The sequence below is a fragment of the Cutaneotrichosporon oleaginosum genome (assembly GCF_008065305.1).
Source record: "Cutaneotrichosporon oleaginosum strain ATCC 20508 chromosome Unknown ATCC20508_contig05, whole genome shotgun sequence".
NCBI classification, from domain to species: domain Eukaryota; kingdom Fungi; phylum Basidiomycota; class Tremellomycetes; order Trichosporonales; family Trichosporonaceae; genus Cutaneotrichosporon; species Cutaneotrichosporon oleaginosum.
Genome location: NW_027072174.1, coordinates 581158 through 608866, shown reverse-complemented (window position 1 = coordinate 608866; position 27709 = coordinate 581158). Strand labels below are relative to the sequence as shown.

The 27709-nt window shown below is 60.0% G+C and overlaps 10 protein-coding genes across 10 annotated transcripts; 7 read left to right on the top strand and 3 right to left on the bottom strand.

Moving 5' to 3' along the window:
• Positions 1–322: 322 nt before the first annotated feature.
• Positions 323–2113, top strand: COLE_05770 (uncharacterized protein; the record flags this gene model as incomplete). Its single annotated transcript, XM_018425253.1, has 6 exons — positions 323–359; positions 437–1295; positions 1329–1497; positions 1540–1603; positions 1638–1820; positions 1866–2113. The coding sequence occupies 6 exons, from the start codon at positions 323–325 to the stop codon at positions 2111–2113; spliced, it is 1560 nt and encodes a 519-aa protein (XP_018280310.1).
• An 878-nt stretch (positions 2114–2991) lies between these two features.
• COLE_05769 (uncharacterized protein) lies at positions 2992–4059 on the top strand (the record flags this gene model as incomplete). Its single annotated transcript, XM_018425254.1, has 4 exons — positions 2992–3057; positions 3109–3150; positions 3184–3839; positions 4005–4059. The coding sequence occupies 4 exons, from the start codon at positions 2992–2994 to the stop codon at positions 4057–4059; spliced, it is 819 nt and encodes a 272-aa protein (XP_018280311.1).
• A 291-nt stretch (positions 4060–4350) lies between these two features.
• COLE_05768 (uncharacterized protein) lies at positions 4351–6666 on the top strand (the record flags this gene model as incomplete). Its single annotated transcript, XM_018422617.2, has 8 exons — positions 4351–4448; positions 4480–4530; positions 4567–4894; positions 4926–5054; positions 5085–5423; positions 5459–5536; positions 5571–6591; positions 6626–6666. The coding sequence occupies 8 exons, from the start codon at positions 4351–4353 to the stop codon at positions 6664–6666; spliced, it is 2085 nt and encodes a 694-aa protein (XP_018280312.1).
• Positions 6667–6929: 263 nt separating this feature from the next.
• COLE_05767 (uncharacterized protein) lies at positions 6930–8105 on the bottom strand (the record flags this gene model as incomplete). The annotated part of the gene is made up of 3 exons (XM_018421259.2): positions 6930–7628; positions 7729–8002; positions 8035–8105. The coding sequence occupies 3 exons, from the start codon at positions 8103–8105 to the stop codon at positions 6930–6932; spliced, it is 1044 nt and encodes a 347-aa protein (XP_018280313.1).
• A 1066-nt stretch (positions 8106–9171) lies between these two features.
• Positions 9172–11017, top strand: COLE_05766 (uncharacterized protein; the record flags this gene model as incomplete). Its single annotated transcript, XM_065626435.1, has 5 exons — positions 9172–9330; positions 9434–9559; positions 9598–9733; positions 9906–10440; positions 10546–11017. The coding sequence occupies 5 exons, from the start codon at positions 9172–9174 to the stop codon at positions 11015–11017; spliced, it is 1428 nt and encodes a 475-aa protein (XP_065482246.1).
• Positions 11018–11891: 874 nt separating this feature from the next.
• Positions 11892–12837, top strand: COLE_05765 (uncharacterized protein; the record flags this gene model as incomplete). Its single annotated transcript, XM_018424774.1, has 5 exons — positions 11892–12120; positions 12152–12233; positions 12267–12307; positions 12367–12474; positions 12506–12837. The coding sequence occupies 5 exons, from the start codon at positions 11892–11894 to the stop codon at positions 12835–12837; spliced, it is 792 nt and encodes a 263-aa protein (XP_018280315.1).
• A 4221-nt stretch (positions 12838–17058) lies between these two features.
• COLE_05764 (uncharacterized protein) lies at positions 17059–17289 on the bottom strand (the record flags this gene model as incomplete). Its single annotated transcript, XM_018422619.2, has 1 exon — positions 17059–17289. One exon carries the CDS (start codon positions 17287–17289, stop codon positions 17059–17061), a length of 231 nt encoding a protein of 76 aa, XP_018280316.1.
• A 1026-nt stretch (positions 17290–18315) lies between these two features.
• Positions 18316–21088, top strand: COLE_05763 (uncharacterized protein; the record flags this gene model as incomplete). Its single annotated transcript, XM_018422620.2, has 2 exons — positions 18316–19125; positions 19157–21088. 2 exons carry the CDS (start codon positions 18316–18318, stop codon positions 21086–21088), a joined length of 2742 nt encoding a protein of 913 aa, XP_018280317.1.
• A 2408-nt stretch (positions 21089–23496) lies between these two features.
• On the top strand, positions 23497–25002 carry COLE_05762 (uncharacterized protein; the record flags this gene model as incomplete). The annotated part of the gene is made up of 5 exons (XM_018427144.2): positions 23497–24142; positions 24180–24295; positions 24332–24470; positions 24506–24833; positions 24864–25002. 5 exons carry the CDS (start codon positions 23497–23499, stop codon positions 25000–25002), a joined length of 1368 nt encoding a protein of 455 aa, XP_018280318.1.
• Positions 25003–25117: 115 nt separating this feature from the next.
• COLE_05761 (uncharacterized protein) lies at positions 25118–26067 on the bottom strand (the record flags this gene model as incomplete). Its single annotated transcript, XM_018420760.2, has 3 exons — positions 25118–25351; positions 25502–25619; positions 25841–26067. The coding sequence occupies 3 exons, from the start codon at positions 26065–26067 to the stop codon at positions 25118–25120; spliced, it is 579 nt and encodes a 192-aa protein (XP_018280319.1).
• Positions 26068–27709: the final 1642 nt, after the last annotated feature.

Below are 27709 nucleotides of genomic sequence, written 5' to 3'. Positions count from 1 at the left end.
AATGATACAGCCTCTCAATATCAGGCACGAGCCGACTCCGTCTTCTGCTGCACTCACGCTTCAGCTCGCGTCCATTTACTCATGCGAGGTCCTGCCGAGCTCCTGCGACAAGCGCGACTACCCGTGCAATGCCGCGATGGGCTGTGGGGAACTATGGTCTGACACGCTCGCAGACTGATTCTGGCCGAGGCGCCTATTGCGCCTCTTAAAAGACCGTCTCCTCGTCTTCACGGCACTTCTCCCGACCGTTGCTCCCCCCCCGCCCCCCCCCCTCCCCCTCCCTCCTCTCCCCTACACGTCCCTCCCCCACACGCCTCTCGCCATGGCTATCGCCACGAACCATCTGTTGATGGTGCCCAGTGAGTGAAGGAAAGGTGGCGCTTTGCTCCGCGAGCCGCTATGCCCACCCATGCCTTCCGACTCTTCCTAACCCCAGATAACACCCATCCGCAATGGTGGCGCGACAAGGGCATGCGCCAGAACGTGCTGCACTGCATTGGATGCTGCCTTTGCGTGTTTTACATTGGCTATGACCAAAGCCTGCTCAGCGCCCTGCAGAGTATCCCCCAATGGAACGAGTTCTTCGACAACCCCAAGGACATGTGGCTGGGCCTCATCGCGGCGTCCCTCTTCTTCCCAGCACTCATTACCGTCTTCATATCGAGCTGGATCTCGCAGCGCTTTGGCCGCCGTCCGGCTATTTGGGTTGGAGCGTCGCTCATCGTTGCGGGCGGCTTGTTGAACGGCCTGGCCCAGAACACCGGCCAGTTCATCGGCGGACGTGCTCTCCTCGGCGCTGGCGGCGCCATGACCAAAGTTTGCGCGGCCCCCCTTCTGAACGAATTAGCTCATCCACGCATCCGTGAGCGGATGGCTGCATCGTATTATGGGTGGTACTTTGTGGGCTCAACGATCAGCGCCTGGTTGTGTCTCGGCGGGATCTATATCAAGGGCGACTGGGGGTGGCGCCTTCCCTGCATTTTTCAGGCATTTGTCCCGTTCCTGGTGATCCTGATCACGTTCCTTGCGCCCGAGTCGCCGCGTTTCCTTGTCGGCAAAGGTCGTCCAGAAGAAGCGCTCCGCGTTCTGGCCAAGTATCACGCCAACGGCAAAGAGGATGACCCGATGGTCCAGCTCGAGTTCAACGAGATCATTGTCGCGCTCGAGTCGGAAGGCGAGGAGAAGGACACGCACTGGCGCGACCTCATCAAGACTCCCGGAAACCGCCGTCGCACGTGCATGGTCGTCCTCATCGCCTTCGGTACCAACTGGCTGGGTAATGCCCTTATTGCCTAGTACGCTACAGCGCTAGACCTCGCTGATATCAGCTACCTCACCCCAGTCCTTCGGTCCGTCGGCGTCACTTCGGCGGTGCAGACATGCTCGCTCAACGCCGGCTTGGCCATGTGGAACGTCGTGATCTGCCAGACCGCTGCCTTCTTTGTGCCCAAGATCAGCCGTCGTGTGAGCTTCTTCACGTCGCACGGCGGGATGATCGTATGTTTGGTTCTCATCACGTCCTTGTCCGCCACCTTCCAGAAGGACACGGTCAAGAACGCAAACATTGGACTGGCTACCGTCCCCTTCCTCTTCATCTTCTACGGTTCGTGGTTCTGCAGTTCTTAGCTGACGCCCAGGCTTCTACGACATTGCCTGGCAAATCCTTCAGTTCCACTACCCCACCGAAATCCTTCCCTTCCGCTTGCGCACAAAGGGTCTCGCGCTCTTCACGGCCTGCCAAGTCGGCGCTAACAGCTTCAACCAGTTCGTCAACCCCATCGCTCTGGGTCGCATCAAGTGGCGCTACTATCTTGTTTACAGTACGTCACCCTGCCTACGAGAGCTCCAGAATGTGCTGACAGCAGTCTTCATCAACATTGCCTACGTCATCTACTTCTACTTCTACCTCATTGACACGCGCGGCCTGCCACTTGAGGAGGTCACGATGCTGTTCGACTACCCGCGCAAGGACGCGCGCCGCATGGCACGCGAAGAGATGGAAAAGCGGGTGGCTGCGGAGGAGGAGCGCACCCGCGGGACGCACAAGCTTCAGGCCGTCAACAGCCGCGGGAGCGGCGAGAAGGACGTGGTCAACCATGTCGAGCGCGTCTAGAGAATGATGGGTGTGGTCTGAAGTGGTGATCGGAGGAGAGGTGCAGAGTGGGGAGAGAGAGAGGGATCGGAGCTGGGGGAGGTGAGCGTTATTGTAAGAATGGCAGAACTTTACTCCGTTAGGGGATGCATGCAAAGAATCAGCAGTAAGATGAGCAATATAGCTGCAACCGAATCTGCCCTATGCACCGCAAAAGTCGTCGCTCCCCCATCACTGTTGCCCCGGCAGTCATCGGCCTGAAATCGCACCGACTCTTTGGCCACAGCTTGGCGGGGAGTGGCGTCGTTGCCGACGGCTGGCAGAGTTTAAAAGACTTGAAGATATACATGTTGGTCGCTCCTGACGTCACAGTCGGAATGAAAGAGACGAAAAGTCACGTGAAAGGATACCACGTGCTGGCCGCCAACCATGTGTAGCTCACGTGGTCGATGTCACTGGTGGCGCCACGGACACTCAGCGTCAGAGAAGAGATGGACAGAGGCCTGTGTCTGTAAAGGAGATCTGTCGTGGTTGTGTTCTGCTGCAAGATTAGCAGCGTTCTGTGCCATTCAGGTCATCCGACATCGGAGTGCTATCAGCTGTCAGGTGACATGCTGGAGGAATGTAATCGCAGAGTGGGCACAAGGGTCGCGGAAGTGTCGGCGATGCAACTGTGTTCAGCAATGCCGAAGCCGCGTTACAATTCCGGCGGGAGCCGCGCCGGCTGTCGTGTCGGCGGAGCCCTAGAATCCCAGTGTCTCGCTTCCCCGATACGGACTGATACGAGCTCTTTCCTCAGAGAGTTCTCGATTTGACCGTACCCCGCATCCCCGCACGCTATCTGCCTCCTCCGGGGCGTCACCCTTGACCACTGTACTGACATTTGCATCTATCGCAACATGACCGCGACCGAATTGACGCCCACGTTGGACGTCCAGAGCCTCTTCGGTCTACCTCGAGGCACCGTAAGTCACTCTCAACGATCCCCCTGCTAGCTGAGCTCATGCTGACCTCAGGTGGTTCTGGTGACGGGCGGAGCGCGCGGGTTGGGCAAGATGGTGAGGAGGCTTATCTCCATGACCTGATGCCAGATCGCGACCGGGTTCGTCCAAAACGGCGCGAAGGTCTACATCTCGTCGCGCACCACCAAGGCATGCGATGAGACTGCAGCGGAGCTCAATGCGCTCGGGCCGGGCCAGTGCGTATCCCTACCCGCCGACTTGAGCAGCTACGACGAGTGCCAGCGGGTCAGGGGCGAGCTAGAAAAGGAGGGCTCCCTGCATGTTTTGGTGAACAACTCGGGACGGACATACGAGGCCCCGTTAACTGAACACTCCGACCAGGCATGGGACGACTTGATGACGCTCAACGTCCGCCGGGTCTTCACTCTGGTACAGGCCCTCTCGCCACTGCTCGAGGCCGGTGCGGCTGCCGGCACTGGTCGCATCGTAAACATTGGAAGCATGTACGCTATCAGCGTGACGGGCAATGAGAGCTACGCGTACTGCGCGAGCAAGGCGGCGCTGCACCACCTTGGGCGGCACCTCGCGCTGAACCTCGGCCCGCGGGGAATCACCGTAAACACGCTCGCGCTCGGCGCGTTCCCAACCGACATGTTGGCAGAGAGCCTCGACAACAGCATCGAGGAGATCGCCGCAGGCGTGCCCCTCCGCCGGCTGGGAAGCGCCGCGGATATCGCAGGGACCTGCATCTACCTTGCCAGCCGGGCTGGCGCGTGGACGACTGGGTGAGTGTCAGAGTTGGAGAAACCTCGGCGAATACCGGTAACCGTCGGTAAAACGCGGTGGTCTTATGACAGCGGAGAGTTGCTCCGTTGCTCCGCTCTGAGAGCGGAGCCGCGCGAAAGGTTGAGAGAGATGGGGCCCGAGTATGGTGATAAAGCTGACACTAGTGCGGTCATTCCTGTCGACGGAGGTTCGATGGTCGTCCCCCAAGGCGTGTTGTAATCAGGCTGCAGTCGGAGTCGGAGATGCATTGCTCGCTATTCCAGGACCTCAGCGGCTCACTTGGTTTTTTTACTACATTTGCGTGAGGGTGTGAGCGGATGTGTGATGGAGCGCGTGGAGCCTGAAGAGGTGGGCCGGGAGCTGGACGATTGCAAGATGCCGGAAAGGAACTCGTGGGCGGAGATTCACGACCCGAGTTGCCGATATCGGGAAACCACACTCTCCTTCCATTTCCGCACTCCACATCCCACTCCTTGAACACTCTCCACTCATGGCGTACACCGCTCAGCAATGCCCAAGGAGGACAGCGACACGCCCAAGCGCAACCGCGGGGGTAACCGCAACCAGCCCATCGTCAGCTGCCTCGAATGTCGCCGCATGAAGTGGAGGTGGGCCGCACCCGTATCCCGCTTACATTAGATGTGACCGGCAGTTCCCCTGCGCACATTGCCGCCGCCGTGGCCTATCTCAGTGAGGTGGACCGGACCTCTATGCAGCTGACCCCAGCTTGTGCCCGGGCAAGGTGCCCAGCGCGGCCATCGGCGCAACGCGTGCCGGCATCCCATCTACATCCGACCGTCGGCTCGCACCGACCCCACCTTCGGCAGTTACTGAAATCTTGACGGCGCGGATCGCCGAGCTCGAGGCTCAAATAGAAGCCGTGCGAGCTGCGATCAGCGCACCGCGCCCATCTACTGCCAGCCCCGCCGTCACTCGCGACTCTGAAGTTGTGGAGGAGGAGGCGGGTGGCAAGCCTGGTGACGATGCGCTGCTGTCCGTGGACGACGGGGGCCGCTCCACATTCTATGGAAGTGCTGCCACCCATTATCTTATCGTGAGTGCTTACATCGCCGTACTGACAGCAGGGGCGAGAAGAGGCAGACATGCGCCTTGTTGCGCCTTTCGTTGGCGGAGGCGGGGGTCTAACGGACATCCTGTTGGGCAAGCTTCCTGCACGCGCTCTGGGCGAGCGCTGGCTTCAAATCTACTTTGAGGTGAGGACAACTCGTGGGTTGCTGATTCAGTGTGCGTCATTCATGAACGACATTGTTGAGCGCGGACGAGTGGCCGCCGAGATGGACGCGTGCTATACCCTGACTCCGACCGACAACCAGCAGGCCGCCATTGTGCTCACAATCTTGTCGATCGGCGCATCCACCGACCTCGACTTGCCTCCGTATAACGCCGAGGCTGAGAAGCTTTTCATGGCTGCTCGGGCGGCCCTCAACATCGACCCCAGCGGGTCGATGGCGTTCGTGCAGTGCATCACGCTCATGAGCCGTTATCTCGCCAACTGCACCCACCCGTACACTTTCGGGACATTTTGGACGACGCTAGGCACTGCCGCGCGATGCGCACAGTCTGTGAGCAAACACAAGACCGCTGAAGCTGATAACAGCTTGGGCTGCACCGCGATGGGTCAAAGTGGGGATTCGACCCCGAAGTGTCCGATCTACGCCGCCGCGTCTTCTGGGAGGTGAGGCCACGACCGCTTCGAGAATCTGACGCAGATTCAAACCGAGGACGTGCTTCAGAGTTTGACGCAGGGAAGGCCTCGATGTATCACCGACGCAACGATTGATGCGCGCTTTCCAACTGCATCGCACGACGGTGATCGAGTGCAGACTCTCTTCAACGACGCTAAATACCGTCTCATCCGAATCATGGGACAGATCAACGACCAGCAGACCACGACACGGCCGGTGCCCTATGCTGACACCATGCGCCTACATCACGCCATCCGCGAGTTCGAGTGTGACCTCGCACCGGAGCTTAAAGCGGGATACGCCGGACCTGTGGGTGGGGGCGCATCCTTCGCGGCATGGCAGCAGCTCTACATCCGCTTGCTAGTACATGTGTCTTACAACTTCTTGCACCACGCACACTTTGCGCGCGCCTTACGTGACTACCCCACAGAGCCGCTCGCCTCGCCCTTCCAGTTCAGCTATGTTGCAGAACTGGATGCGAGCCGCGCGATCCTCAACATTTTCGAGGACGCGTTGGAGCTCAGCACACCCGTCGCCTCGCGCTTCTGGATCTTCTTCTTTGACGCATTCACAAGCACGATCAACTTTGCCGGGGTGGCGATGCGCGCGCCGCGCTCATCGTTGGCGCCGGCGGCCTTGAGCCAGGCAGAGCGCGGGGTGGCGCTGGCCACACGGCTCCCTGATGGAATTCGGGGGCGTGAGGATCTTCCCATGCTTCGTCGGGTGCTCGCGCGGGCGCAACAGGCAATGGTACAGGGCGCGGACGGGGGAAGTGACGATGAAAGCTCCGCGCTCCTACGAACCGGCCACCAGGTTGTCCGGCAGAGCGGGGCGAACGTGTCGCCAAAGCTACTGCAGTCTTTCTCGCCGCACGCCAACATCGGACTAGGCGAGGACGAGCGCCGCCTCCCCGCAACGCTCGATGAAGCCCGCGAAGTTGCAGAGACCCTCCCTGGTCCCGAGCTTGCGCTCGAGCTCGACCCCTTGATTTTTCATGTTGTGCAGGACGACTTTGGGCGATGTGTTGATGACGAGCTTGAGGCTTGTAAGTCAAGTCAGTTGAACCAGGCTGACAGCAGTTATTGCCAGTATCGGATTAGCGCCGCTGAAGGAGGCCTAGAATTCGACTGTACTTTCTGCACTGCATGCATCTACGTTCACTCCCTCGGTGTGGAATGCTCTCGATATTTTGCATATGAGGACATGACAGGGTGACACATTAGGCAGGGGTGTCTAAATTTGCCGAGACAAGTCGAGAAGCTGAACGGAGGTCCTCATGCAATCAAACGTGTGACGGTCTCCCCAGCACTTGGACCAAGGTGAGCCTTGCATACCCGGGATGGTGCTTCCTGCTGGCCATCCTATTCGTATATAATCATCCAGCTAAAGTCTAGCAGCGGCCGAGTTAACGAACCCTTCCGCCAGTTTCTTGACCTCCTTCGCCATTCCAAAAGAGTAGAGATAGCCGCCGCCTGTGAGCCCATAGGTGTGCACGACCCGCAGACCAGACGGGAGGATCTCTCCTTCCACGCGTGGCCCGCCCTCGCGCTCAGGTCGGATGCCTACTTGGTGCTTAACGAGGTCGATCTCCCCGAGCGTCGGCGGAACATATTTGGGCAGCATGAGGCGGTTGCGTCGGTGAATATCCGCTGCCTCCTCAGGACGTACATTCGGGTCAATATCGTAAAACCCCTTCGTCCCACCCATAATCGCAGTGCCATCACCCCGGGGCAGGACATATGTGTAGTCAGTCCAATCTGCGCCGTAGCGGATGTGGATGTCCTCGCACGGCGTGCGGAAAAGCATGAGCTGTCCGCGGACGGGAACACACGCCGCATCTTGCACATCTGCAAGGGTGCGGGATCCGTGAGCGCTTGCGTTCACAATGACATCGCAGGGGGCAAGCGCCGCCGCGTCTCGCAGACTGGCGACTTCGGCTCGCATAAAATGCACCCCCGCGTCCTCGCATCGTCGCCTTAGCCAGGACAAGAAGACGTCCGGTGTGAGCATCACCGTCGTGTAGAAGCAGCCCGAGCCGGTGCAGTTGGCGTCGGAGAGCTCGGTTGCCGTCAGCTCGCGAAACTGGTGTCAGAGCACCGCCCTATTCCGCCGTTCTCCGAGATCGCCACCGGGGCCACGTCGCAACAGACTCTCCCCACGCTCTGAAGTGCCCATTACTCACGTTTGGAAGAACGTTGAACCATACATCCTTGCAGCTCTTCAACTTCTCCTGATACTCGTAGGCGGGTGTGCGCCGCGCACTTGACTCGGGAAACGCGTCGGCGAGCTTGAAAAATTCGTCGAAGCACTGCTTCTGCATGCGCACATGCTGCTCCGTCACGCCCTCCTCGAACTGATGCACGGGCGCTAGGTTGGCGCCCGCGAACGGCGACGCCCATCCGGGGGCGAGCGGGTCGCCGGGCATGTTGCGCGCAACGATCGTCACATCATACAAGCTGCGTGTCAGCGCGATTAGCGAGGGACGCACGCGGAGAGCTCGAGGGCGCACGCGAGGCCGACGACGCCGGCCCCCAACACAGTCACATGTGTCTTGGACATGGTGAGTCGGAGATCTGTCGGCTCGGGGTCGGGAGAGAGCCTCGTGATTGTCACAGCCGCTCATACTTATCGCGCCCATGTTCGCTTGCGGTAAACCGGCATCTTCTCACAGCAGTGGCGTTGTCGACGATAGTGGGCGCTTGCCTGGTCTCGATCTGACAGCTGGAGGAGGTGGACGTGGTGGGCTCAGCTCATGATCACTTGACCCGTAGCGGTGGGAATGCTTTCGGTTGTGTCCGACGTCCGAGTGGCTGACGGCATGCTCACTTATCTGACCCTAAGTGGCAGGCCCGCAGTGCGGCGGATCAACTTGAACGCGGATCAACCGCTATCGATTGCCGCCACGCGAGATATCCGCTCTTGGACCCGCAAGCGACGGAGCAATGCAACGGGAGACGAGGGCGTTAGCTCACTACCGCATAAGCCGAGGGGACACTCTACGGCGTGTGCGGGGTTAAGACCTAGCCTGATCGTCGCTTTGGGTTGGAGACAATGGGTTGCTCCGCTGCCTTGGCTTGGTCTCCGACAACTTGGGCCCTGAGGCGGTGTACCTCGCTCGTCACGGATGATGGTAGAGGCACTGTTAAAAATGGTCCGCGGACTGTCTGGTTGGTCCGCTGGGCTGGCGCCAAACACCCTCAAACAGCGTCACCTCCCAGACGTCGGTCCATTAGCCCACCACGACAGGGCCGACGCCGCGCCAACCAAACGCCCGTCACCATCCCCGGACAATGCCGTACGCAATGCCGAGTATTCCGAGCGCCCTACCCTCGGCGATTTTGCCCCTGCAACGCGCATTTCGCTGCGACGCGGTCTCCCGAGCACGGAGAATGGGTAATCAGGCGATTGCATCCGTATCAGAGCCAGCCCACCCCGCCGGTATCGTCACAGGGTTCCCGGGGCGGGGTAGGGCCGCAGGAGCAATCACATCTGGGGTCTGGGGTACTCCACTGATGCGGGCAATCTCTGGCCAGTGGCCCACCTGGTCAAAAGGCGCTCGCGATGACACAACTTGTCCTCTCATCCTTCGCTATCTACCAATTCCACGGCGACCACTTCCATCATCATGTCCGCATACGATCACGACAAAGCCCACGAGAAGTACCATAATGTGGAGGTCCGCTCGGCCTCCTCTGACGACCGCGAGAAGGGCTTCACCGGCAACGTGAAGCTGCACGACGAGGTGTTCGGCGACATCAATGAGGACGGGCCCAACTACCGCGGTGTGAGTAGGACCCCCCTCTCTGGGAGGCGAGCAGTAGCTGTAGGCTCCACAACCGGCCCTCGCGCACGCCTCAGGATTTGTTCGTCTTCAGCGCTAATGGCAGCTCAGCGACCTCGGCGCCATCGTGATCATGACAAAAGCCATGATCGGGTTGGGTATTCTGTCCATCCCATTCGTTTTCATGGCTGTCGGCCTGGTGCCCGGCATCATGGTGATCATCATGATCCAGGTGAGTCTTACCGCGATCGTGCCGCGGTCTGACGACAGATCATGATGACCTGGGCGAACTGGCAGGTTGGACAGACAAAACTCCGCCACCCCGACGTCTGGGGTGTAACTGATGTCGGGCGCAAGCTCTACGGCCGTGTTGGCGAGGAGTTCCTCAGCATCGCGTTCCTCCTCTGTGAGTTGTGCCAAGAGATTACCGGGGGTACGGAGGATATCGTGGGATTACTCCATTTGGTTCCACTCCATCCTGTTCCTGATCGGCTAGGCGCGTGGCATGCCAAGTTCACTCTTTACGCGCCCCAACCTCCCCTACAAGCAAACCCGTCGTGCAGCATGCTGACGCTTCGCAGACATGATCTTCATCGCTGGCTCCGCCATTCTTGCCGTCTCCACAGCACTGAACGCTATCTCATTGCACGCGACGTGCACGGCCGTGTTCGTCGCTGTGGCGGCCGTCCTCGGTTTCGCGCTCACTTCGATCAAAACTCTGCAGGAAGTTTCGTGGCTGTCGTGGGTGGGCGCGATCTCCATCCTGGCCGCGCTCCTCATGATGGTTGTTGTGGTTCCGCTTCAGGACCGCCCCGCCGCCGCTCCCCAGACCGGACCGTGGGACAAGGACCTGAAGATCTTCAACAATCCCTCCGTGGCCGACGCTCTGAGTGGCGTCTCGACCGTTGTCTTCTCGACAGCAGCCATCCCCGCGTTCTTCTCCATCGCTGCCGAGATGAAGAACCCCCACGCGTACACCCGCTGCATGCTCATCTCTGAGGGTCTCGCTACTGCGTTCCTCGTCCTCGTCGGCACCGTCATCTACTACTACTGCGGTCAGTACGTGGCTGTGCCCGCGCCTGGCTCTGCCGGTGTTCTTTTCAAGCGCATTTGGTGAGTGCGGCGGTGGCACGGCAGGGAGCGGAAAGATCTACACACGAAGAGGCTGGCGAGAGCTGATTCCGGTTTCAAAAGTGTGAGAGCAGCAGCTGACAGTAGCTACGGCATCGCCATTCCGGGCCTCGCCATGTCGTTGTGCATTTACGCCCACGTGGCAGCTAAGTACATCTTCGTCCGCACGCTGCGCGGTACCAAGCACCTGGCCACGAACACGAAGCGTCACTGGATTACGTGGTTCAGCTGCACTGGCGGCGTGACCATCATTGCGTACATCATTGCCTCCGCCATCCCCATCTTCAGCACCCTCTGCTCGCTGGTGGGCGCCCTTTTCGGCTGCTTCGTGTCCGTGTGTCCCATGGGCCTCATGTGGCTCAAGGACAACTACTGGGGCAACCCCAACAAGACCATGAAGTCCCACCTCGGTGCAGCCTGGGCGGGCTTTGTCTTCCTTGCGGGCATCTTTATGACTATCGGCGGAACGTACGGCTCCGTTGTGGCCATGATCAATGCGGGCTCTGCTGGCCAGCTCTGGTCGTGCGCCGACAACTCGGGGTCGGTCGCGACGTCCTAGGTGCGCACGTCTGTTCAGACAGTAGGTTATTGGAGAGTAAGCTAGCAGGGTTGTTTAAATCGTTGTCGAAAGACGTCCGGGAGTTGTAGTGCTAGCACAGGGCATGGGTGATTACGAATGAATGCTTATCATGTGTCACTGCGCCTCGGTGACTGACCGAGGTCAGGACTCGTCCAAACAGTCAGAAGCCAGGCAGAGCGTGCACTGCCGATGAAGATATACCTGTGATATATCTGTTGGAATGCAGTGTAAGTTCTGGTGAGTGCAATGATTGTCCCTGCCTGGGGGATGCACGCGGATGGCCGGGAGCAACCTAGTCCCAGCACACTGCCACTCTTTGCGCCCTGCCGCTCACTGTACTGAATCACTGAGTGGATGATGCTGCGCTGGACACTGACTGAACAGATACGACGCCAGGCACGAAAAGCCGCGCGCGTATCCCACGGGCACTCAACATGACCGCGCTCTTAAGCTTGATGACACGAATGGCCCTTTCGAAAGAGAAGCACAGACGCGCTGCGGATCGTGGGCAATGTCCAAAATTAGAGATTTAACGGGCGCGGAACCGAGTAAGCTTATGGCGCTGTGCCCACAGAGAATATCCCGCATCGTTTCATCTGCCACAGGCACTGTGGCAGTAAGCGAGGTAGCAGCAGTACGACTTGCTACCTTTCCGTAGGAATCTGGAGTTGTGTTCACTTGTCAAGAGCGCACACTACGTTGCGCTCGCCCCACTTCGCAGGGAAGTGCTCACTTAGGTTTCCTCCCGCGGTCACGCGGCGTACGACGTGCTTGTGGCACACCACTGCCCCAACAGATATATAGAGGTGCTTCAATCGTTGCTGGTCTCCAACATGCACCTTTTCAGCTGACAATGAAGCTGTCCACCATTGCCTCAAGCCTCACTCTGATAGCTGCGGCCGCTGCCGGCGCGGTCCCCCGACAGCTTGACTATGACTTGTTCCTTGGCAACCCGTTCGGATTCCGCAACATGACTACAAGCCTGCTTCCTAGCCTTGTTAAGCGCCAGGGTGGCTGTCCCCAGGGCTGGTCCAACTGCGGACCGTCCATGTGCAACCCACCTCAGACGGTGTGCTGCCCCGGTAAGTCCTTCTTTGGCCTGACTGATGGTAGACGGCAACAACTGTCCCGCGGGGGCGACTTGTATCATTGGCCAGGGCTGCTGTCCGCAAGGCTTCCCAACGCCATGCCCTGGGTGTGTGCAGACTACACAGCGCGCTAATGCCAGTAAGCGGTACTGCGTTGAACAGGGGGGCACTTGTTGCAAAGGTAAGTTTCACATCAGCATGTGGCTCTTCCTCGGCAAGATGACCTTTAGCTAATAACAGATCGTGACGGAACGTGTCCAGCCAACACATTTTGCGTTCCCGGGGGCGGATGCTGCCCGTTGGGTAGGACGTGCTCCGACTGCCCTGCGTCCTCGAAGAACGTTTGCAGTGAGTTCTGGAGCGGCCCAGCTGACGTGAGCTCCTGATGACGCTGGTGGCCAGGGCGGCTCTGGCAACAGTGGCACTGGCAGCTCGGGCACTGGCAGCTCGGGCACTGGCAACTCGGGTACCGGCGACTCCGACACAGGCAACTCGAATACAGGTGGAAACTCAAACACCGGTGGTAACTCGAACACTGGCGGCAACCCAAACTCTGGAAACTCGGGTAATGGCAACTCTGGCTCAGGCAACTCGGGAGGGTCGGGAAGCTCCAACGGCGGCAACGGCGGCAACGGCTCGAGCGGTGACGCGACGCGAGCTGTCCCGGGACTCATGGCTGCCGCCGGCGTGATCCTACCTCTCCTTCTTTGAGATGTGGTGTAGATCGAGGAGCACCGACGTCTCCGCTCAGACGGGCGCTTCGCTTCCGCCTAAACAAGAACTTCTGCTTTGTAGCGAAATTGAACAAACGAAGTAAACATAGTATGATAATGTCGGAGGCAAGCCTGCGGCTTTCGACGCGTGTTTATCTAGACACCACGTTGCCAACGTGCTTCGTGTGAGATTATTGATGCCGAAACCACACAAGATCAACTGAATTGTCGGCTCATTCGACTCACGAAACTCGATGGCCATGTGATGCCCGCATTCAAACACCAGTTTGCATTCTGGCATCAAGGCTTATCGGCGTTCTGTACGCAGAGGGTACTGCTCATCCGTTCTGATAAGCACATCCCGCTACATGGCTGCGTTATACTTCAGCGCCGGTCAGCGGCTGCTGCTAACTCTGCAAGGAGAAAGTTTCTAGCAGACCAGGCGATCGCACGTACGGCCCGTGCTAAAGCGCTGCCACGCAATGTTCATTCGAGGCGGCGATGAGGGCCAATATAGCAAAGATGAGTACTCCGCTCATTCGGGAGTACACCAACACCAACCGGGTCCGGGGGGACTTCAGTGGGACGCAGTGGGGGATGTGTTTCGAAAAGGGTGACTCGTACTGCGTAGTTGCGGCGTGGCTCCCCACTTCACTCTCAGCATTTATCACACTCACATTCATTTTCGCCGTTGTCTCAGCGGCCACACTCGCACTCACGCGCCCCCGACTCGGGATTCTCGACCTGGCCCGGTCATGATGGCTAACTAGACTGTAGAGCTGACAGTCTCCCGGTACAAGCCCCATGAGTGCTCCAGCGGCTGGTAGCAGTGTGACGACGTCGGCTGCATCGCTCCTGGCTCGGTGTGCTGCAACTATGTGCAGTACTGTAGTCTAGAGATTGAGCTGACAGCGGACGGCTTGTGCTGTAGGCACAACTGCGTGTGGGGGGGCGGCAGCACCTGTTGCCGGTTGGCCGGCGTGTTCCGACACCACCTTCTGCGCTGCCGAGGCCGCTATTTGTTGCCATGGTTCGCGAGGGTGCGGGGAAGCTGAACGCAGATCACAATGGATTTGGAAGCCAAGAGTTTGTTTCGTCCGAACGGCGGCTGCCGCCCGGCCGACCGGACGTGCTTTGCATGCTCGCGTGGCAACCGTGGAGAGACAGGATGGTGGACCCAGGCCGATGGCGCCTCACCGGGAAGCCTCGACCGGCTCCACTGGCGACGGAGCTGATGGTGCAACGCTGGAGGGCGGGAACGCGGACAACTCAATTAGCCCAACAGCGGGCAAACCTCCATGCGTAGAACGGCAGCGCCATTGCAGGCTTGAACAGCAACGAGAGCCTCACCTAGCACTCTCGCTTGGCAGCGTCATTCTAGTCGCAATGTACGGCATCGGTTGTGGATCAGGATTTTGCTGTGGTTCAACGGAGTAAGATGTGGAATGCTAAGCTGATCAACAGCCCCCGGGCGCAACATTTCTGGACGTCATGGGATGATAATTACCTGGTTCTAACGAACTAAATCATGCACCGCACTTCCCGCCTCGCCTGCTACGCAGGGCGCCAGTTATTCACAGCAGTACTCCAGCAGGTTTATGGAGCTGCCCCTTGTCAGGGCGTGAGCAAGGTTGATTTGAGGCACATGTTGTCGTCAAATATCAACAGTCGGCTGTTCAAGCTCGCTCACAGTCGGCCACGACCCTGAAAGCCTAAGGGTCGGCCGTTGAAGCATGCAGAGGTTGACAGCCCCAGTAGGCCATTAACTCATCACTGTGCTTCAACACAAGCCACATCTCGGCCCCAAACAGAGATGGGAAACATCGACATGCATTGAACATCGAAGCTTGTGGCACCTGAGTTTGAAGCCCCAAGCGGTGCTCGGAACCATTTACTGTACACTTCCGCCGGAAGCGTAAGCATGAGGCCGACAGACTTGATGAAGGGCGAGCTTCAGGCACTGCGGAGAGTGCATCCCGACAGGACTCTGCCTCCCGTGACTCTGATTGCTCTCTTCATGCACGCATTGCGCTCACCGCCCTTCACGACAGTTGTCTTGGCGCTGTTGTCTGGGTGGTCATCCGCCGCTACATGTGGGGAGGTTCACACTCTGCAGCCGCTCTTATAAACTGACTGCACTTCGCTCCAGAACTGAAACCCTCCATTTCATTCACCTCCGTCGTAATCGCTATGAGGCTCCTCACTTTCGCACTCCTTGTTGCGACCGTAGCCGTTGCGCGGCCCCAGCTCGACTTTGTTCCCTTTCTCCCCTTCGAACAGGTTAATGCGACCGACGCGATCGCCACTCACAGTCTTGTTGGGCGCCAAGTGGACGAGAACGGTGACTGCAAATCCAGAGAGAGACGGTGCGGCGAGAGTTGCATCCCAAACTATATGTATCGGGAAGCTTCTTGCTGCGACGGTGCGTCCTGCAAATCGGCTTCCGTTGACGTCAGATGGCACTTACTGTGCTCAAGGGGTGTGCGCTGGCGAAGGCAAGTGTTGCCCCAGTGATACAATGTTATTATGCCCTGGTACGAATTTCTGTGCGTCGAAGCAATATCAAGTCTGCTGTGGTGAGTCAATCATGCGGCGCAAGCCCAGGCCCACTGACGTCAGGCGTCTCCGGGACGTGCTACACCTCGACCTCCTGAGTGGAAGACAAGGGATGCTGCCCCATAGGCCGAAAGTGCACAGACTGCCGGACTAGTCGGGAATGCGGTACGTTGGGAAGCGGGGTGATCTGGCGCTAACCAAGATAGATGGCCTTATCCCACAGGGCGTGGGCTCTCCTGCTAGCCCTGGAGGTCGATTCGAAGGAGGTGACAGCGTGGTTGGTGCTTTCCCGCCCGTGGTTCCTCTGGCTGCGGCACTGGCTTTAGACGCCCGCCAATCGTTCACTCTTGGCACGACTGCGGCGCTCGCTGGAGTGCTCGCAGCCCTGCTGTAGTGGCTGAGGTAGTTTGAGGTGCCACAAAGTGCTTCTGTGGCTTGAACGATGGACTCTATGGACTCTATCATTCTGCAGACTAGGCCACAAAGCATGGGTGTGGGCGTGGCTCAGGTGCAGAGCGAGCGGCCCGAGAAACACCGCGCTCAAGTGCGCCACCTCCACTTGCTACCTGCACCACGCATGGGGCTCTCACGAAGAGGCGGTGTACTCGCGACTAACTCTCTCTGCCTTTACTCTCTCATGCTTTCACAGCAGTATGCTCGATAGAGATGCTTACCCCCACATCCTCGACGCGGTCATCTCCCACGCCGACCAAGCAGCTCTCCGCCGTCTGCGCTCAACAACTCGCTCCATCTGCGCCAAGGCGGACGCGCGTCTCTGCACCCACCTGGTGTTAAAAGATCAAGCGTCATGTCCCCTCGACTCACTCATGCTGCTTAACGCTCCCCGCTCTTGGGCCCAGTCGACAGATTCTACTTCCGAGGTCCTCACCATTATCACCCCCGCTACGACCACTGGCTTCGTGCTTATTCCGCCGGACAAACGCCTAGCCCACGTCCGCATCCTGGACGTGCACCCCCCGAAGGACTGCGAGTGCGATCGCTGTCTCGGCATGCATTGGAGTCAAACGCTCCTCGAGGCGCGAAACAATGCACTCTTAGCCCTCACGATGGACTCCCCGCCCCTCCCCAACCTGCCCCTAGTGCGTCTGTTTGGCAATTCGCACTCCCTCTTCCATGCTCCGCCCTCGTTCCTCGCGGCCATGCCAGTGCGGGTTCTCCACTGCGTCTCCCTCAGCTCGGATGCCAGCCCATCCCGGCTGCTCGTGTATCATACCGGCGAAATCTCGGGAACAGAGATCGTGCTCAACTTCCAGTACTCTCTCCAAGACGAGGGTTTCCCATATGCCGCATTCTGCACATCAAAGGTCCCGAGCGGGCGCACGATTATCATCCTTTTCACTCGCACGGAGGGACAGTGGAGCGATCCCTTTCCCTCGCGCAGGCAAGGGCAACCCCGTGTACTCAACACACTCGCGTATTACGTCGTGAGGTGTCTTCGGGCTCCAAGCACTCTGGGACGGGAGGACCGGGTTGTTCTCGTTGGCTCGGGCGACTGGAACCCGGCATGGCTCGCGAAGGCTTGGGGACGCGTCGTTGAGTATACACCTGTGGGTGTGAGTGTCGAGGAGCGTTTCCGATGGTGGGTCCGCGCTCTGGCAGATGACGATGCACAACGCGTCGAGTCTGGAATAGCGTACGCGTCTTACGAGGAGCTGAAGGCGTACATCGGAGACGAAGAAGAGTATACCCATATCATTGCACCGTAGGCATATGTGCCGATCCTTGTGTCCATCTTGAAGCAGTGGCGCGAGTATAACATCTTGGAGTCATCGTGTGTCATTTCTTCGACGTCGTGCTCACTGTAAAATCCGTAACGACGGGGCGAGGGCCTTTGTGTGCAAAGCAAGACATCGTTACGGAATGAGGTCGACATTAGGTTAGAGCCTTATAAATAGGTTGTAGAGGTGCTCTGTCGGAAGTATGTAGAAGCGATATCGCATCGAGACGCTCCATCACCAACCATGCCCGACCGTGGATTGAAGCTGGAAGCCGTCTGACCCTTCTCCTCCCACATCCATTGTGCCGCACAGTCCGTCGCCAGATTGCCAGGACTGTCGTCACAGTGAGGACATGGTCGACCGACAAGAGCACATGGGCTCTACTGAGGTAACCACATGCTCACCCCCTTATCCTCAAGCCTGCCATCGTCATGCAAGCCCACATGAGATCCGGACGCTGGACCCGTCCCGATAAAGATGCGAGGACTACCTTGTCGTTCCTGCACGTGAGGGGTGACCTCAAGTTCAAGTTTGCGGATCTGGAAAGGAAACGGACGGACGGATGGCCTCTAACAGGCTCAAATCGGGGAGCGGAGCAGGTTGAGGCGTGGGATTACTAGTGCCAAACCCGATGATTCCGCACCTCATTACCATGATGACGGAGAATGTTTTGATCGTAGCCCAGCATACATGCCCAGGTAACCCTGTACCCCAACGCCTATGCATGCAGCGTGCAATCTAATGAGAACCGGGTGCAGATTGTGTTGCCACAGAGTAGAGACTACCTTATCTCATATCCATCATTCAATCCATCGTCACTCATCTTGACCAAGGACCGTTCTCGGACCATCTCCAATCCGGAGACCAGTGGACCGTCTACCGCTGAGTCCGAGACAGTCACTCATTCGTGGGGTACGCAACCACCGCCAGGCCTGAGACCATCACTGATGTCGAGTCCGGGAGGGCATCAGGTTTAATTCCTCATGCATGCATGTATCGTCTTCCGCAACGTCGCGCGTCAAAAGTCAATAGAGGGCCATTGACACGGATTGACGGGATCAAAATGTGAGTAACCACATCTGTGAATTTCCCGCAATCTCAGTGGATCAGTCGGCAACGTCAATCAATCTCCATCTTTACATCTCTTCATCTCCTTTTCTCTTACCCCCGCGCCCTCGCTCATGGCTATCAGAGCTGCCGTCGCCCGGCATGTTCTACAGCTCACCCTCCGACGCGAGTTCGCCTCCGCCTCCACACCCCGCCTCGCCCGCGACCACAAGCCAGGCAGCGCCCTCGACTGGGCCACGCAGGTCCTCAGTCTCCCACGCAACGACTGGGGCGGGACAGTCGTGCCCTCTCCCCCTCCTTCTCCTTCAACCTCACCCTCCTTCTCTGCCTCTCGCCCGAAGCCGCGGGGGCGACCTGCACCGGCCAGGCAGGTGCCCGAGCGAGATGGGTGGGCTGGCGAGGTATCGCGCGCCGTTGCGAACAGGCCTCCACCACGGTCACGGAGAGGGTGGGGGCCGGCACGCATAGCACCACGAGACCAACCACGAGATCAGTTGGACACAGGGCCCACGCGGCATCAGCGGGCATCGACACGCGAGGCGTCACAGTCAGAAGAGCAAGCAGGTCGAGTGAGCCACCGGAGGCCTGGAGCATCAACAGTCGCCCTGGTCTCGACTGAGGAGCTGCTCGCGAGGTTAGGCAACGCAAGCCAAAAGCTCGAGGGCTCGACAACAACGAATGTTGGACCAGAATCCGGCGCGTCGATCCGATCGCACGAAGATCGCCCTCGGAGCGAGGATGGTCCATCACATACACCGGATGACACCGGTCCCACCCTCGAGGACGTCGCGCCAACACTCTTGGGTGACTCGAGCAACTCTGGGAGACGAGACGACAAGACAGGACTGTTTCGCGTCCCAAAGGCCAAGCTCGTCACAAGCACCGGTGCAGAAGTGCCTCCGTGGTCGCGACGTGAGCTGAGAGTGAGTCCTCAACCGAGCAAGCTAACGCCAGCCTAATCCCGAAATCACAGTCAAAGACATTCTCGCCTGCCCCCCTCGCTGGGCGCCGAACCGCATTCTGGCATATCTCAAGACCACGCGCCTGCCGGTCCGCGTCGGGCCCATGCATGCGCACCTCGACCGCCTGCGCCAGCTCATTGACGCTATCGTCCCGCCCAACTGGGGCACTCTGTCGGCATACCGACAGCGGGCGTTGCTCACGCTGTGGTCTCATTGGTTGCAACTCGCTGCGCGGATCCACGACCTTGGCGGACTCCCACGCATGCGCGGCTGGGAGGGGCGTGAGTTTGCGGCAGAGCGCTTTGACGCGCTCTTTCTCGCCATCGTCGGCGGCCGTGTGCGGCCAGGCAAGGGGGAGGGGTGGGACAAGTGGAGGGCGCGCTTCAAGGTCGGCGAGATGACACCACCAGAGCTCGTCGATGAGGAATTCAGACAGCCTTCGCCCGCCGAGGAGCCGCCAGACTCATCGAGTCCGCCTGTCCGGCACACATTCGGCCTCAAGACTCGCGAGCCTGAGTGCGACGACACAAAGCAGAAGGGCACCGTGACGCACTACACTCCTCCGACGCTGTACGCCGACTCGCCGGTGGAAAAGCACGTCGAGTACGATGCTGCGTACACGCGTGCGATGAAGATGCGTGGTGCTGCTCTGGCTGCGATGCGCCAGAAACGCGCGCGTGAGGCGCTCAGGGCTGTGAGCGTCGCCATCGCGTTTATGAGCACGGTGGAGGCCCGCCCAACCGAGTTCCAGCTGCAGCTCATCTTCACGCATCTTACGGAATACATTCCGTTCAAGGAGATTACAAAGCACCTTTTGGAGGAGGAGGCTGGCCCGATGCACGACGTCGCGGCGCGACTGCAGAACCTCCTGCAACCTTGGGTCACGGGTGCTCCACTGGTTGAGGGAGGACCACCTGTGCGCTCCACCGTCACGCGGTGGGACTCCGACAATCACCTGCCGGCCCGCGGGGAGGGGCGGCGGATGTACACACAGCGCAAGCAACTCCTCCTCACAGTCGGAGACATGATCATGACGCGCATCGAGGGCGGCGCCGAGCCTCTGACCTACCGCCGCTGGCTTGAGGCAGCTGAGGACATGCTTCCACACTGGCACTTCATGGTCGCGCGCTACGAGGGGCTGTACCGCGCCGCGGCTGACGGACAGCCGCTTCGCGCCCCGACGATCAAGGAGGCGCATGCGCTGCACCTGCTGGCGCGGTATGCGATCGCGCGCCTGCCGCGCAGCGGCATGCGCCTCCCGCCCGGCGCGGAGGGCACGCTTGCCGACCCAATGTACTGCCTGCGCCTACTGCTGGGCACGGAGGGCGCGCGCTTCTTTCCGCGCCAAAGCGGGGCGCTGCACTCCGTACGCTCGCGGGACGTGGACGAGCGAATCGTGGCCACCGCAATACGCTGGGCGCGCGCCGCGGCGCAGCGCTCTCTCCTTGCGCCCGTTCTCGCCCTCGTCCGCCTCCTTACCGGTGACACGGACCGCGCCCTTAGCCGGCCGGGGCATGGTGCCGGCCCACCCCCCATCCCCCTCCGGCTGGCCATCTACCTCGCCGGCGCGGCAAGCGCGCCCGAAGACGTGCCTGCCCTGCTTCCCCTCCTCGAGAAGGTGGACGTTGCGGGGGACGCGGCACTCGCGCAGGCCGTCGACACGGCCGGGTGGCGGCTGCGTGCAGACGTGCGCGTGGGACACCTCTCGGCCATGCGCAGCGGGCCGCATGCCGTAGTTGTGCGTGTGCTTATGCTTGCGCGTAAGGCGGATCAGATGGGGCTGCGACCCGACGGTGAGGAGGGAGAGGAAAAGGAGGGGCTTGAGGCGCGCACGCGCATCATGTTCCTCCGATGGGGCTTGCCCGCCATGGGGGAGGTGGGGGAGACGGACGGGAGCTTGCTGCAAGCCCGTACGCAGGGCTAGAGCGCGGGAGGGGTAGAGGGGACAGATTGCACATTGACCTGCGTATGCATTCGCTCCATCGCGAACGGTGAAGAGGAACGGGACGGTGCACTCGGCGGCGCAACTAACAACAACAGCGGTGCCACAGCGATGGACATGGCGGTCACGGCGATCGCAGGGGAACAATGATCTGAGAAGCAACAACTCTCGACAATCTTTGACGTTCATTACATGCAATCGATGTCCAGGATGGTGGACACGTTGAGAGGAAGGTCTTCACTTTGACAACAACAAACATACATACCATTATACTTGCAACAACTTTTGAAGACGTGAGTGACCTCGCCAGGCCTGTGCCGCCACTATCGACGACCCCGTCTCTTGGGCCCTCGTCCGCGAGCATCATCGCGACCCGGAAATTTACTGTGGCGCTGATGAGCCTGAAACCCCACCAGAGCAGCCCGCGAAGACCAAAGGGCCGACGACGTCCAAGTTCCAGGCGCGTAACACGCCGAAGGCATTGAAGATGCCTAAAATGTGCAAGAGGACGCGCAAGGCCAAACATTACAGCGCCAAATCCTGGGTGTCGCCTGTCGTGGCAGAATACGTCATGGATAAGATGCCGGAGGAGGTGATGTTGTCTGTCGTGGCGAGAGACTCACCCAGTGGGGTGAGGTACTCGAGTCCGGCAACCGTCGACGATGCCGTCTACGAGGGTGAGTCTAAGAGACTGGAAGATACATACGTTGGTCGTTACGGAGTAACGACGGCGCTATATACTATGAGCCGTACTGATGTATCGTATCGTGCGGAAGTACCGACGCTGAGTCACGTGATGGTCTGGTTCCGCATGCACGTGACGCTGGGTGTAGACCACGTGTGGGTCACTAGTCGATATTGCTGGCGCCGAAGGTGGCGCCACGACATTGTCTTACCTGGACGACTTCACTGAAGCACTCGACCGTGCGCCGCCGTGTCCTGTACGGCTGGTGTCTTCCACGCGCACTGCCGATCCCCCGTCGTTCCTCCTTCACGAGCCGCGCCGGGGGTGCTTCGGCGAGAACGACGCGGCGGCCCTTATCGCGGAAAACGGCGCCGCGGATCGTGCTCTCGTTCGGTCACTTGCGGTGGTTGCGGCCGTCCCAAGCAACACAGTCGAAACTCACTTCGACTGCAAGCTGAGGGACTTGTCGGTCACGTGGTGGGCGACGTCTTGGCAGCGCGGCCGGATTTCGTGACTCTGTTGCGCGAGGGCAACGGCAACGGCGCTTCCCCAGTAAGCGTCGTCGAGCTGAAGTCCCTCGCTGTTGGGAACGACGCGCTGTTTGACACCATGGACGCCATGCAGGACGCCATCCGGTTTGAAGAAGGAGTAGGCGACATGCTCCGCGTCCGGGTTCCCCCATCAGGCCGTCATGCTCGCTCGTCTCGCTGGGCGCCACCCAGCCTCCCACCTCGCCGACGTGGTGGCGTATATGGTCCTGCTTGACTTAGATGTCGGGATGTTTTTTCTGGACTTCGCCACGTACCCATCCTCATCGACCCAGTTGAGAAGAAGGTCTGGTACGGTCCTTCGCGTGGCCACCGCCTCCGTGGAGCAGTCAAGTATCGCGCTAGCACATCCCACATCCTTTATCTTTTTGCGGGCCCAGCTTGACTGGTTCACCCTGCGGTGTCTTCAGGCTCATCGTGAAGGCGCCGCGGGTAACGCTGGACGGGGCAGTGGTAAGGACCTCACAGCGAGCGCAGCGAGCGCATCCGGCGAGGCAGACGGTTCCAGGGACCGCCGTGGCTCCGGGGAAGGGGTGGACTCCGGGAACGCAAGCGACGGGGCTGGGTTCACAGGCGACCAGCTCGGTCAATGGTTTTTATGTATCGAGGACGAATGAAGTCTCCTGACACATATAGATACACTGCATGCACATTCAAATCCGAAGCTATACATGGCCAACGCTATACCTGAATGCACATGTGGCTGAGGGCAAGCGCTCGTTGACCGTCCGGTAATATGTCTGTGTGGTGGTCCTCGTCAAATTGCGGGGGTGGGACGGTGTGCGTGGACTGTCGTCGAAGGGTGTACTCCCCCCGCTCGCGCTTGCGAGCCAAGGGGAAGAACGCTCAGTTGTCAAAGTGCCGCCAGTCTCGTTCATTCATGGACGAAAGGAATGAGCCTCGTTAAGTCGCGGTTGAGGGGGGAAGCAAGGAATGATCACGACGCCACCCAGGCTAAACACTCAAATAAGCTTGTCGGATGTGTACTGTGGGTCAAGGCCCATGCGTTTAGGCTTAAATTAGGACTAAAGGCAAGAGGAGTACTGTCGTGCATCTTTATCTAATCCCCCATCTAGTTCACTTCTTCCGACTTCGAGGTGTCAACAAGAATTCTTGCCATTTCTGCCTCATCACCTGTATAGCTTTTCATCAAAGTCATGCGGGCGGCACTCGGTGCTCGACGCATGTACACGCCGCCTCGATGTGCATCTCATGCCCTCTCGCTCCCGCTCTTGCTCTTCTCGCGCCGCCTCTCCACAGCAGCTCACCCGGCGCCCGCGGTCTCCGCCTCTGCCACCGCCTCCACTCTGCCCTCCGTCCCGTCCCCCACCCCCACCGACACGCCCTACACCCTCCCAACCCTCGCAGATCTCGGCCTCACCGAAGGCGCCAACGTCACCGTCGCGGTGTCGGGCGGCGTCGACTCGAGCGTCACGCTGCGCCTCCTCGCCGCCCTCCCCCTCTCCCTCTCCGTTCTCTTCATGCGCAACTGGGACCCCGTACTCTCCGAGAACGCCCCGCCCTCCCCCCTCTCGCTTGCCTACAACACCCCCGCCACGCATTCGCAATGTACATGGGAGCGGGACTGGGCGGATGTGCGCGCGGTATCGCGCGCCGTCGGCGTGCCCTCGGACAAAGTCCGCCTCGTCGATCTGAGCTCGGAATACTGGACGCGCGTATTCGAGCCCGCCGTCGCGGAATGGGACGCCGGGCGCACGCCCAACCCCGACGTGTGGTGTAATCGCGAGATCAAGTTCGGCGCGCTGCTTCAGCATATTCCCGACGGGCACTTTCTCGCTACAGGTGAGCGTTGCGGTGGCCGCGGACAGGCTGACGTCAGGCCACTATGCGCGTGTGAAGCGGGAGAATGGGCGCGCGACGCTACATCGCGCGCGGGACGCGAATAAAGACCAGACGTACTACCTCTCGCAAGTGACGGAAGCAGCGCTTCAACGAGTGAGCCGTGCTTCTCCCGCTTCGCGCTGACAGCAGGCAGTCTTTCCGCTCGCCAACCTTCCTAAACCAGCGGTGCGCGAGCTTGCGCGTGCATGGCGCCTCCCGACGGCCGAGCGCCGCGAGAGCATGGGCGTCTGCTTCATCGGCGAGCGCGGCAATTTTGGCGATTTCGTCTGTACGCCTCCCCCTCTAGAGCTCCGCTAACCGCAGCCCAATACGTGCCCCCATCGCACGGATGGTTCGTGACGGAGGCAGGGGAACGCGTGGCCCCACACCGCGGCCTCGCGGCATACACTGTGGGCCAGCGCGCGCGGCTGGCCACTATGAAGCCCGGCATGGGGGGCAAGTGGTTCGTGGCGCGCAAGATCGGGAGCGACATCCTTATCGTGCCCCGCGCCGACCACCCCGCTTTGCAGTGCGTGCGGGTGTGGAGTGATACGTTCCATTGGATTGCTGAGGGGCGCGAGGGCGAGGTGCTTGCGCAGGTGCGCCACCGCATGGCGCCGGTGCGCGCGCGTGTGCGCCGAGAGGGCGAGCGGTGAGTTCACCGAAGGCAGAGCTGATCAAGTGTCGTTGTGGAATTTCCCGAGCCGGTGGCTGCCGTGCCGGAAGGCCAGGTTGTGGGATTGTGGGACGGAGATATGTGTCTTGGCTCGGGGGTGATTAGCGGGACTTGCACGGCGGACGAAGAGGAGGGACGTGTATAGATTGGAGGCGCAGGTTGTTGTACATTACACCACTCATTGCATGGCATGGCATCTAACGGTTACACCTTCGTGTGGCCTTGAGACACTGATCGCCTATGCAGATGCACTTCATCAGCTATTTCAATCCCACGCCCTCCCACTCGCCATCCACAAGCTTCTTCAGCTCGCCGTCGAGCAGCGAGCCAAGCTGTACACCCTTCCGGCGGTGATGAACCCACACACCATCAGGCGCCATACTGAAGCGCGCGGGGCCCGAGAATGGCGACGACACCCAAATCTGGTGGTTCGGCGGCTGCTTGTTGATCACATATGTCCCATGCGGCGGCAGTGTGAGGGTCATGACGCCGGACTGGGATTAGCAGGGTGTCCTGCCGGCATTTCTGGGCCGTCCTCCGCCCCGTCCACTTTGCACATCCAACCTCCACTTGCTGGTCTCCGCAACTCGCCTCCTCCTACTCCCCTGCACGCCTGCCCGCCTGCTCGCGCGCTTGCCACTCACACTGTACTCCACCTCCCATTCGGGCGGTCCAAAATCCTCGCAGAGCATCTCGAGGTGTTCATGCAGCACGTCCATGCTCTCGTCCGCGAGGGCGTGGTACTCTTCATCAGTGAGGTCGCTGCGGTTAGTGCGGCCCGAGGGGGGGGGGGGGGGGGTGGGGAGAGGGGGATCCGGAAAACGAAGGTAAAAGAAAACTGGATATAATATGTCGGGAGGGAGGAAGAGGGAGAAGGAAAAGGAAGGAGGGAGCGCGCCGGAGACGGATGCAAGGCGGGGCGGAAGGAGGTTCGAGCGAGGACGGAGGGGCTCAGAGATGGGTGGAAAACCAGAGAAACTCACCGGACCTCAATATCCGGCGCGACGGAGGGGTCGCCGTGCGGTGTGCTGCTTGCCGCGCGAGAGAAGGAGGTGGGCGTGCGGGAGGGGCGGGGGAGGGGGCGGGCGGAGGAGAGTTTAGGGGAGGTGAGGCGGGGGAGGGAGATGAGCGTGCGCGAGAGGGGACGCGCAGCGCAAGGAGTGGAGCGCGGCGTCGCGCGGAGAGCGCGGGCAAGTGAAGGGCGGAACATGAGATGAAATGAGATGGAGATGAGGAGATGCGAAGTTGCGAAAGATGGAGTGGATGGCGTCAGAGCGGAAAAAGCAATGGTGGAGGAAGCACGTGGCGTGAACCACGCCGTGCGGTCCAATACTGCAATGCCCACCACAGCGCTGTTTACAAGCGTGGGGTGGGTGGTGCTCTAGATCTATGCATGTCGTACAAGCAGCTACACTACTCCGTCTTCCCCTTGTCCCTTCGGACCCGCTTACTTGCTTCGCGGCGCTTAAAGCCCGCCTCGACGCCGATGCCTGCAAACACGACGGCTACGCCCGCCCACTGTCCCGGTGTGAGCGTGTGGCCGAAAACAAACACCGAGAGGAGCATGGTGAAGAGCTTGCGTGTGACAGTCACCATGACGAGGGTGAGGGAGCCGAAGTGGGCGATGGTCTCGAAGATGAAGAGCTGGCCGAGCCCCCCGAGAGCGGCGTATGCCGCGAGTGGGGCGAGTGAGGAGGGATGGGTTGCAAGGAAGCGGATGGATTGCAGAAGGATGGGCGGGGAGAAGGAGAGCATGGCACCGCGCTCGCGTGGGAGGAGGGAGGAGAGAACGGGGAGGTGTGAGAGGAGGAGCGCTGGGCGCGAGGGCAACGGCAACAGCATGGCCGGCGTGAGCAAGGTTAATTGCAGAGCAGCCATGATGAACATCATCTGCTGGCCGGAGTAGGAGGGGTAGAGGGCGAAGATCTGGTCCTGCGTCGAGTTGGTCAGGCCGTCGATGAGGAGGCTGGAGTGAGTAAGGCGCGTGGATGTAGACATACTTGACAAGGAGAAGGAGGAGGCCGAACACACTGTCGCCGCCGCCAGCCTTACTCTTGCTGCCGAAAAGCATAAACAGTGAAATGCCGGCCGAGACGAGGGCGACGACGGCATACTTGTGCGCTCCAAAGCGACGACGATACAGCAGCACATTGAGAAGGAGCACGGGGATGAGTTTGCACGACTGGAGTCAGCTGCGAATCTCCACAACCCACCTTGGCCAACACCATAGTCGGGTATGAGATATGCCTGAGAGCATGGAAGCCGATGGGCCCGGCGGTGGTCTGGAACAGCGAGACCTGGAGGAGGAGGCCGGGGAGGGTCTGGTACCACGGGCGCGGGGCGTTGGTTGTGCCATTGACTTTCCCATTTGTGTGATTCTTGCCGTTGGCCCTCGCAGCGTCTCCATTCACGCCTTTGCCATGTCCGTTGGCATCCTCCCCCTCCGCCCCCAACAACCTCTTCAGGCCCAAGACACGTCCTATGCCCTCCCGTCGCTTTGCGCCCGCTGCAACAAGCAAATACACGGCACTCGCCGACGCGCTCGCGAGTGCCTGGGCGAAGTTGAAAAAGAGGGGCGAAGGGAACTTGTCGCCTTTGCGGGATCCCGGCGGGGAGTGGGGATGTGCCGGCGATGCGGGGAAGGGCTGGGAGAGGCGTTCTTGCGCTATCGCCCAGAGGAGGAAGGCCGCGTACACCCCGGAGACGCAAACGCAGAGGCTTTAGTTAGTCGCGGGCGGGCGGCGAGAGGAGCTGGGAGGAGAGTTGGGAGTGCGGAAGGACTCACCGGAGTAGCCCCATTGTAATGGAGCGGAGTTGGGAAGAGCGGTGGAGGAAGAGGCGGTGCAGGACCA